The following is a 9,871-nucleotide window of genomic DNA, read 5'->3' as shown; positions in this document are numbered from 1 at the left end:
ACAAAGATAGGTATGTGACCGCTCTTCCCCCTTGGCCTGGGAGATTGCTACTGCTCCCCAAAACCCCAGCCTTGTGAGTGTGTCTGGGTCCAGGGTCTGACTAAACTAGGACACCATATCCCACCCCCATGAGCTGGGGGTGGGATATGGTGCTATCCCTTCCTCTTACAAAATCAACTCTGAAACCAGGCAGAAAAGTCAGTATCCACTGATTTAGAAAGAGCTTGCCAGATGACCACCAAAAGGCCCAAGCAAGGCTGGCTGCAGAACTAATTGTCTTTAGAATCTTAGGAGACCTCCAGCCTGTAGGAAAATAGGATCATCATGGGATATGTTGGGGAAGATGTGGCAGGCATTCCCAGAGCCCCTGTTCTTAGCATGACCTGCCACAGACACTAGGAAACTCCGATGGGAAAAGCTTCACTTGAGACAGTTTCTGCTCCCTCTGCTGCTCATGGAGTCAAGCGTCCAATCTCTGGGTCAAAACTCTCCTGCAGGGTGAGCTTGGCCTTCTCCCCCAAGGACCCACAGCCCCTCACTCTGGAATGATGGTGTTTTGCAGGCTCCCAGCACACAAGGATGAGGGGAGAGAATGTCACCAAGGTCAACGCGTTCATCCTACTGGGCTTCCCCACGGCCCCTTGGCTGCAGTACGTGCTCTTCCTCCTCTTCCTGCTCACCTACCTCTTCGTGCTGGTGGAGAACTTGGCCATCATCCTCACCGTCCAGACCAGTTCCTCCCTCCATAGGCCCATGTACTACTTTCTGGGCATTATGTCTTCCCTGGAAATCTGGTACGTCTCTGACATCATCCCCAAGATGCTGGGCGGTTTCCTCCTGCAGCAGAAACACATCTCGTTTATTGGCTGCATGACCCAGCTGTACTTCTTCAGCTCCTTGGTGTGCACTGAGTGCGTGCTCCTGGCCTCCATGGCCTACGATCGCTATGTGGCCATCTGCCACCCCCTGCGCTACCAGGTCATCATGACCTGGGGGCTCTGCGTGCAGCTGGTGGTCTTCTCCTTTGTGAGCGGCTTCTCCATCTCCGCCATCAAGGTATACTTCATCTCCTGTGCCACGTTCTGTGGCTCCAACGTCCTGAACCACTTCTTCTGTGACATTTCCCCCATCCTCAAACTGGCCTGCACAGACTTCTCCACGGCAGAGCTGGTGGACTTCATCTTGGTCTTCATCATCCTGGTGTTTCCCCTCGTGGCCACCGTGCTCTCCTACGGGCACATCTCCGTGGCTGTCCTGCGCATCCCTTCTGCCACTGGCCGCTGGAAGGCCTTCTCCACTTGTGCCTCCCACCTCACCGTGGTCACCATCTTCTATACGGCCTTGCTTTTCATGTATGTCCGGCCCCAGGCCATTGATTCCCGGAGCTCCAACAAGCTCATTTCTGTTCTGTACACCGTCCTCACCCCAATCATCAACCCACTGATCTACTGTCTTCGGAACAAAGAATTTAAGGCCGCCTTGAAAAAGGCTCTGGGCTTTGGTCAAGTTCCAGTGTAGGAGGGCATGCCTTGGCATTCTACTCTTTTAGAACATAATCTGAAAATACATATCCTCTCTGATGGGGCCATTTAATTTGTAATAATAGAAATTCCTTCCATCATTGTAAAGATTATTCCCACCTCTATGTTTCTCCCAGCTCATGGAGGACGTCAGTATCATAGGTGGTGGTCTACTTAGGCCCCTAGTGTCTTCATTTTGTATCTGAGCAAAGTGGAACTCGTGATTTTTTCTCATCCGTAAAATTGCTCTGCACATTTCAGGAAAGAACATAATACACTAGGTCATCTGAAGTATTAAACTCTTAAATAATTACAATATTTTAAAGAGTTAACTCTTAAACTACCTGGTGAAATGAGCCCCAAGTGTCTCCAAGTGTCCCCCTGTGGCCCCATGCAAGCCACATCCTGGGCTGGGCACCAGTGCATAAGCACTTACCCCTCGCCCATCAGCTGCTCAAAGAATAAGACATGATCTTGGGTAACCTGTAAAAATCTCAGATGCCCAGGCAGGCAGGGACTGCATTAGGAACCCTCGCAGCTCAGCCCAGTGCCTGGTGGGCAGTCCACAAACATTTGTCAAGTTAATGCCCCGAGGTACAAAAAGGACCTTCTTGTCTGCAGGGAACATTCTGGAGCTCTCTCAAGACCCCAGCCTCCTCCTTCACGGAGCCCTACCCAAAGGTCATGACTAGGACCTAGCACCCTTCAAATGAGTGTTCTATGGGGGCGGGCATGCCAGGGCCCGACCTGGGGACCCCCAGGTCAGAACGTCGGGATTCAGCTCAGCATGTGCTCAGACCCTTAAAACATTAGACAGCTCTCCAGATGACTCTGATTGTCTCCCGAGTTCAAAAGCCAGTCTGTTGGACAACTGGGAGCGATTAAGAAAACATGAGGGCAGACACCCCCACAACACGACAGGGTTTGGGGACACATGGAGAATGGAGGGGGCCGTGGAGACCAGCGGACAACCCCAGGGTCTGGGGGCTGCTTGGGCACAGAATACTTCTCTCTGACAGGGGGTGGGGGGTGCTTAAGCCCTGCGCCCCCTTGCTATTCCCCCCAAGGGTCTATAGCTGCCACCCCTCCTGATGCCCCATGAAGGTAATGATGCACATAGGTCCTTTGTCATCTGCTGGTCATTATTAGGAATTCTGTAAGTCATCGTGTTCATAACAACGGGGTGCCAAGCCTGCGTCCTGGAGCCCGTCTCACAGGTGGCCATGCTGCTCTCCATCTTGCTTGCTTCTTTGTTGGTTCAGCAGCCTGGTCTGTTCCCAGCTGCCCACCTGCCTGCATCAGGCCTGAGATCCATGTTGGAGGGACAGCGGATGGAGACTCGCCACCTGTGGCAGTCCTCAGTGCCCAGAGAGGCAAGGCAGGTGTGGCCACACTGGGGGTGACTGGAGTTCCACAGCCAAAGGGAAGAGGGTGAGCAGCCCATGGTGGGGGCAGAGGGAGGGTCTTCAGGGGGCCCCGTGGGGCTGGAAACAGGAGCAGGGCTGTTAAAGGTGGAGGATGGACAGGGCCCAGGCATGCTGGGCAGCCCCGGGTTACCAAGGCCAGAGGTAGGGGCTGCACAGTGCACGGAGAGCTCAGAGAAGCTGGGGCAGCTGGTGCCCTGGGCTCATGGGGGGACACTCACGGGGCAGGTGGGGGCAATGCTATGAGCCCACGGGCTGTGGCAAGCAGCAAACAGACCACGTGCAAGGGTGGGGATGGTGGGGCTGGTGAGGCAGGGAAGCTGTGGTGGAAGTCGCTGGAGCTTCCCGGAGGGGTGATACCACTTGGATGGTTGGGTGCCGTGGTGTGGTCTGCAGTCTCTTCAAGAACCTTCTGGGGGGCTCCACGAGGGCCTCCAGATTCCAGGCGACCAAATGGAAAAAAGAGCTTCTGAAGGAGGGCAGAGGACAGGGAGCTCGTCTGGAGGGAAGCGGACGTTTGCGTGGGGCCACACTGATGTGGGGACCATCTGGAAGCCCCACATTACAGGGAAATCCTACAACATGAGCAGGACTGGGGTCCAGGGCCCAAGCACTCACACTCAGGCCAGGGGAGCCAGGGGCCTCCCCAGGGCTCAGGACGGTGATAGCACTGGGGATTGGGGGTGTTTGGGTTAAGGGATCAGGAATTTGGGGTTCATATCTGAAAGAACACTGCAAACAGAGGCAGTGTGCAGGTAACTGGGCAGCTGGGGGGAGGGGGTGGCGGGCAGGCCTGTCCTGGGCAGCTGAGGGCGGGGGGCATGGGGCAGGATGGTCAGAGGAGCGGGGACTGGGTGGGATTAGAGCAGAAAGGATGGGCAGGTCAGAAGTGAGGCACAGGGCGTCCCCACCTGACAAGTCCTTCCCTGGCGTGTGTGGGTGGGCAGAGGTTCTGAGCTGGGGGCTGCGACCTGCCTCGTGTTCTGCTAGCCTCTGTGTCAGTGGAGGGGCTCACCCAGGGACGGGGACAGCACGGCCAGCCATTGGCTCTGGCACCCACCCCTCCCACTGCAGTGGCAGCCTACTCTCCCCCTCCCACCACCCTCTCGCAGAGCACAGGCTCCTCTCGGTGCAGACACATGAGCCGGAGCCTCTCTGAGTGTGAGACCCAGGGCTGACCCAGAAACAGTGGCTCTGCAGGTCAGGAAAGCAGGACATCACCACCAAGGTATTTGCAGATGCAGCTGAACAGGGGCCATGGGGCATGCATCCACACATTTACCCAGGGGCCCTCAGCCTGGGGTGTGTGGGGGGGCAGACAGCCCCAGAGGCACAGGGACCCAGCTAATTGGTGGTATAGATAACATTGTCGGCGTGGCGGGGGTAATTGGACCCTGGAGTCCCTGTGCTCCAGCAGAAAAGACCATGACCATTCCCCCCAGCTGCTCAGGCAGCTTGCTTCTCCAGAGTGTGTTCGCGCCACGGCCGGTCACCGTGGCCAGCCTGTGAGTCACTGGGCGAGGGGAGAAGCCACCCCTTCCCCAGCACGCAGGTGCAGGCATTCACAGTGAGGCTTCTGGAACCTGCAGGTAGGACCCAACGCCGTCCATGCTGATGCCCGGCTCATTTTACTGTGATTTTTAGAGCATGATGGCTGTGTGTGTGTGTGTACATGTGTGTGCATGCACAAGTGTGTGCACACGCCACCCCCTGCCACAGATATCCACACACCTGATCCAGGGCAGGGGCTGAGCAGGACCCCTCTGCAGGGTGGCTCGCGGGTGCTCCACAAATGGTCCTCAAACCTAGGGCAACCATGGCAAGCGCCCGGCTGCAGGTCCTGTGGGGCCTCGTTCTAACGTCACACGCAGCGGCCCATAGCCGCGTCACACAGACTGTGCAGAGCTGAGGACCCCTGACCCCAGGCCACCTCAGGTCCCCTGCCGGCCATCTGCTGGTAGGAGAGCCCTTTGGGGCAGGCAAATCGGCCCCGTGCTCTTTGCCATCTTCCCAAGAGGCCTCGGGGTGAAAGCCTTCTGTCACCAGAACTGCAGAGAGGGGGCCCACGAGGAGAGAACCCAGGATCCCCTCGCCTGCCCCACCTGGCCTTGCCGACCGTGTGCAGCCATTGTCCAAGCATCACGGGCCTGGAACAGGAGGAAGACGAGGGAAAAGGAGATGAAATCCAAGTGGGGGTTGGGGTCTAGCCGGCAGGGATGCTCCAAGTCAGTCTCAGTGGTTCGATAAGCGTCTGCTCCTTGTGTGAGACCCGGCCTCACAGCCACTGGGGGAAGGTCGGCAGGACCTCCACGCTCTCTTCACAACTTGTCTTGACGTCTAAAATTATTCCAAGATGAAAGTTTATTTAACAAGAAAATGCAGCCATTGTCCAAAGTACAGAAGAGGGAGAGCATGCCTTAAAGGGTCCTGAATTTGTAAATAAACACAGTCTTTTATATAACTGATTGATCTGGTGTGAATTAGCCAACTCACTAGTGATCAGTTACGACTCCGATTGATCAGCACAAACTCTCGGGCGCCTCGCTGTGCGGGGATGAGTGTCAGAGTCTCGGAGCTCCGCCAGGCTCCCCTGGGGGTTGGGGAGACTGCTGGCTTCGAGGAGCCCAGGAGCCCTCCTTCTGGGCTGCAGGCCCTGGGGCTGCCTGGCTGGGCAACAGGCATGGGGTGCCCAGCCAGCATGCAGAGAGGCGGCCTTCAGGACAGGATGCTGGGGGCCCTCTCCTGGCGGCTGTCTTCCCTGCTCTTTCTATAAAGGACACGGTAGGTTTGGTGTGGAATCCTAGAGCAGACAGTAAGTCTTCTGAAGTTGGTCCTCAGTTCGGAACCTCTCGCTGGGACTTTAAGGCTGAGTCTGCTGTGCTGGCCGTGGGGGCAGACCTGGCCCCGTGCTGACATGGGAGGACAGACATGTCTCCCCCAGGGCATAGCTGCACCCTGGAACAATTCCTTTCCAGAAATTTCTTTGTCAGCCCAGCCCTCATCTCTCAACTTCAGATTTGTGTAGCCACCAGGATATCCAGCCAGCACCCCATATACTCCTAGGAGATCCCCAATGATGTGGCCCCTGTGTGGCCCTCTCCTGCTCTTCCTACCTGACCAAGAGCGGGTGTCCTGGGCCAGAAACCCGAGCCTCAGACTCAGCACCTGCTGCCAGCCCAGAGGCCTTCCTCCTGTCTGTGAACTGGCCACTCTCACCATCTGGTTTTTGCACCTGCTGTTCCCTCTGACAGAAACACCGTTCCCTGGTTTCCCAGGGGCCTCCTCATCACCATGCTGAGACCTCAGGGTGAGCAGCGCCTGCTCTGAGAGGGCTGGCTCCCTCTGGCCCCCCACTTAAAGATGCAGGGTGGCTAGTCCTCCTCCACCCTCCCAGCCCTGGCTGGGCCTGAAGAATAAAGCCTCAGTCCAGTTAATAGGAGGAAGCTTGCCACTGTGCTGACTGTAGACCTCGGGGCCCTTTCCTAGGAACGGAAGGTGTGCTGAGGCTGCTGAGCGAGCATTTTCCTGTGAGATTTGGTGAAGGGCGGATGGGGGAGCCGCAGGGGGAGTAAGTGCAGGTGTGGGACCTGGGCTGCTGAGCAAGGTGTCCAGATCCTTTGTCTTCAGAGGCTAGGGCTCCGGGGGAAGGGGGAGCCCCTCGCTCCAAGGGGAGGTGGGGTCAGAGCGGTGACCTTCCTGCTTCTGCCAGTTTCTCCAACTCCCTCTCAGGCCAAGGTGCCATATTTCAGGGTGCGGGTCCTGAACCTTGTCCGCAGCTTTACTGCCTTGTCACTCCATGTCCGTGTCTACTCACCTCCCCAGCAGAGACGTGAGTGTCAACACAACAGCCTCATCTCTCACGTGGACCCCAGTGTGTGATCAAACATGGGCCTCAAAGAAAAGAGAAAGAGGCCAGTGAGAAGGGGACTGGAGCTTATGAGGAGTCACTCTTATTGGAGCCTGGCAAGACAGTGTGGCTGGAGACAGAGGCCAGGTGATACCCATGGTTTGGGGGGTGTTGGCGTTACCGTGTCCCCCAGAGACTCTGCGGCTTCTCTGCAGGCTCATACCGCTGGCCTCTGCTGGGCATGCAGGTTCGGTCAACGCTGTCATCCTGTGCAAACCAGAATGTCCCCACAGGGCTCTCCCACCTTCTCCCATCCTATGGCCTCCTCGGGCCTTCATTGCGCTGGCAGTTCTGTACGCTGTGAGCTGTTTAGCCCTCTTGTGGCCTCCCGGTGGGTCTGCCCCAATGCCCTCTTCTCATCCCACCACCTTAGCACAGGTGCCCCCACCCCCAGCTCTGAGCAGACGGCCCAGGACACGCCCTGCACCTGCCAGGTAACCTAGATGACCCATCAGAGACTGTCCCCCAAGTTAGCAGGGGCCCAGGACCACAGCCCCTCCTGTGGGTCTGGTCTCCTTCCCTTGAGCTTTCTCCATACACCTCCCCACTCCTATCCACATTGGGACTCTGCCCTGGTTGGCTGGTGGCCTCAGCTTCTCTCTGAATTCCTTCTGTTCTGCCCAGTGTCCACTGCACTAACTTGGAGGAAACTTCCAGATCTGTCATGGCTCAGGGAATCACCAGGGGCCCTACTCTGCAGGTGTCCACCCAGAGGGTCCCTATGTGAGACTCACCCAGGGCTCAGGGCTCTGAGTCCTGGTCCTGGTCCTGCACCTGCCCTGGGGCTCCTGGCCCTCTGTCTGCTGCCTGGACACCATCCCCATGCTCCCAGTGGGTGTCCTCCCACAGGCTGGCCACAGCAGGAGCGCGAGCGATGTCCATGAGTGCATCGTGGTGTGTGTGTACACACTGTGTATAGTGGTTTGTGTATACTGGTGTGTGTGCATAGTTGTGTATTGTGTGTGCACATGTGTGTTTAGTAGTGTATGCACACACATGTGTGAATATGGCCTGTGTGCACACATGGGTGTGAATAGAGGTGTGTGTGCACCCATGTGGCTAGTGTTTTGTGTAGTGTTGCATGAGTGTGCACGTGAGTGTGTGGCATGGGGTGAGGGAGGTCAGGACACAACCAGCGACCCGGGACCCCTCCCTCACTTGCAGTAGCTCACTCCTCTGGGGGAGAAATGGGCGTGACAGCACTTGGTTCCCTCCGTGGAGATTGTTCCAAGCCGTGGAGCGAGGTCCAGAGATCGAACAGCAGCCTTGGCTGTCTCTGAGACATAGGAAGAAAACAAAATAAAATAAGGCTCCGTCATGATCCGTCACAATGGAGGTCCTGGTGGGAATGGATGCCAGCGATGGCCAGGGAAGGCATGTGTTTGCCTGTAAGACAAGACCCCATACCAGAGAGCACAAATGAACCCACCCTTGCTCCCGGCTCTCCCTCCCAAAGAGCCAGGCAGGCAGGTCCTTGTTTCAGCCGTGCACAGCTGCCCCTGGGCACACCCCTCTCCCTGGCTCTGGCTGGGTTACAGCTTCGGGTTTTCCTACTCGAAGACATAACCACAGAGCTGACACTGCTTGTGGGGCCAAGGTGAGCTCGGTCTTCTCCCCTGAGGCCCCACAACCCCTCACTCTGGAATGACAGTGTTTTGCAGGCTCCCAGCACACAAGGATGAGGGGAGAGAATGTCACCAAGGTCAGCGCGTTCATCCTACTGGGCTTCCCCACAGCCCCTTGGCTGCAGTACGTGCTCTTCCTCCTCTTCCTGCTCACCTACCTCTTCGTGCTGGTGGAGAACTTGGCCATCATCCTCACTGTCCAGACCAGCTCCTCCCTCCATAGGCCCATGTACTACTTTCTGGGTTCCATGTCTTTCCTGGAAATCTGGTACGTCTCTGACATCATCCCCAAGATGCTGGGCGGTTTCCTCCTGCAGCAGAAACACATCTCGTTTATTGGCTGCATGACCCAGCTGTACTTCTTCAGCTCCTTGGTGTGCACTGAGTGCGTGCTCCTGGCCTCCATGGCCTACGATCGCTATGTGGCCATCTGCCACCCCCTGCGCTACCAGGTCATCATGACCTGGGGGCTCTGCGTGCAGCTGGTGGTCTTCTCCTTTGTGAGCGGCTTCTCCATCTCCGCCATCAAGGTATACTTCATCTCCAGTGCCACGTTCTGTGGCTCCAACGTCCTGAACCACTTCTTCTGTGACATTTCCCCCATCCTCAAACTGGCCTGCACAGACTTCTCCACGGCAGAGCTGGTGGACTTCATCTTGGCCTTCATCATCCTGGTGTTTCCCCTCGTGGCCACCGTGCTCTCCTACGGGCACATCTCCGTGGCTGTCCTGCGCATCCCTTCTGCCACTGGCCGCTGGAAGGCCTTCTCCACTTGTGCCTCCCACCTCACCGTGGTCACCATCTTCTACACGGCCATGATCTTCATGTATGTCCGGCCCCAGGCCATCGATTCCCGGAGCTCCAACAAGCTCATTTCTGCTGTCTACACTGTCCTCACCCCAATCATCAACCCACTGATCTACTGTCTTCGGAACAAAGAATTTAAAGCCGCCTTGAAAAAGGTTCTTGGGCTAGGTCAGTCTTCATAATAGGATAACCAAAACTTTTGGAAATCTGATTGGTAGGATAGTAAAATGCTATCTTTTATTGTACTTTCCGCTTTTTTAAAGTAAATCTACAAATGAAACTTGGCAAATTATAGAACCATGCAGAAATCATAAGCCTTTATCTGCTTTTGTTTTCCCAAAGGGCAGCGGTCACTTTGGGTATATTTTGAGGTTTTTATGGTTGCAGTTGTGAAGATGCTTTTATGTTTCTTTCATTCGGCGTGATGCTTGAGTGACTCCTTCATGGTTCTGCATGTAGCAACGATTCACGCATATGGTGTATAATATTGCACCGTGTTCATAGATCACAGTGTGCTACGCATTGACTGTGCCGACCGTGTTAGAGACGGAGCCTATCATCACTACGGTTAGTGTCACGGTAAACACT

The 9,871-nt window shown here is 56.2% G+C and overlaps 2 protein-coding genes across 2 annotated transcripts; both read left to right on the top strand.

Moving 5' to 3' along the window:
- The first annotated feature begins 579 nt into the window (after positions 1–579).
- Positions 580–1,518, top strand: LOC132012945 (olfactory receptor 6B2-like). The gene has a single exon (XM_059392735.1). It carries the CDS (start codon positions 580–582, stop codon positions 1,516–1,518), a length of 939 nt encoding a protein of 312 aa, XP_059248718.1.
- Positions 1,519–8,529: 7,011 nt separating this feature from the next.
- LOC132012944 (olfactory receptor 6B2) lies at positions 8,530–9,465 on the top strand. Its single transcript, XM_059392734.1, has one exon. It carries the CDS (start codon positions 8,530–8,532, stop codon positions 9,463–9,465), a length of 936 nt encoding a protein of 311 aa, XP_059248717.1.
- The last annotated feature ends 406 nt before the right edge of the window (positions 9,466–9,871 follow it).

This window comes from Mustela nigripes, chromosome 3, assembly GCF_022355385.1.
Source record: "Mustela nigripes isolate SB6536 chromosome 3, MUSNIG.SB6536, whole genome shotgun sequence".
NCBI classification, from domain to species: domain Eukaryota; kingdom Metazoa; phylum Chordata; class Mammalia; order Carnivora; family Mustelidae; genus Mustela; species Mustela nigripes.
This window is presented reverse-complemented; position numbering and strand designations above follow the sequence as displayed.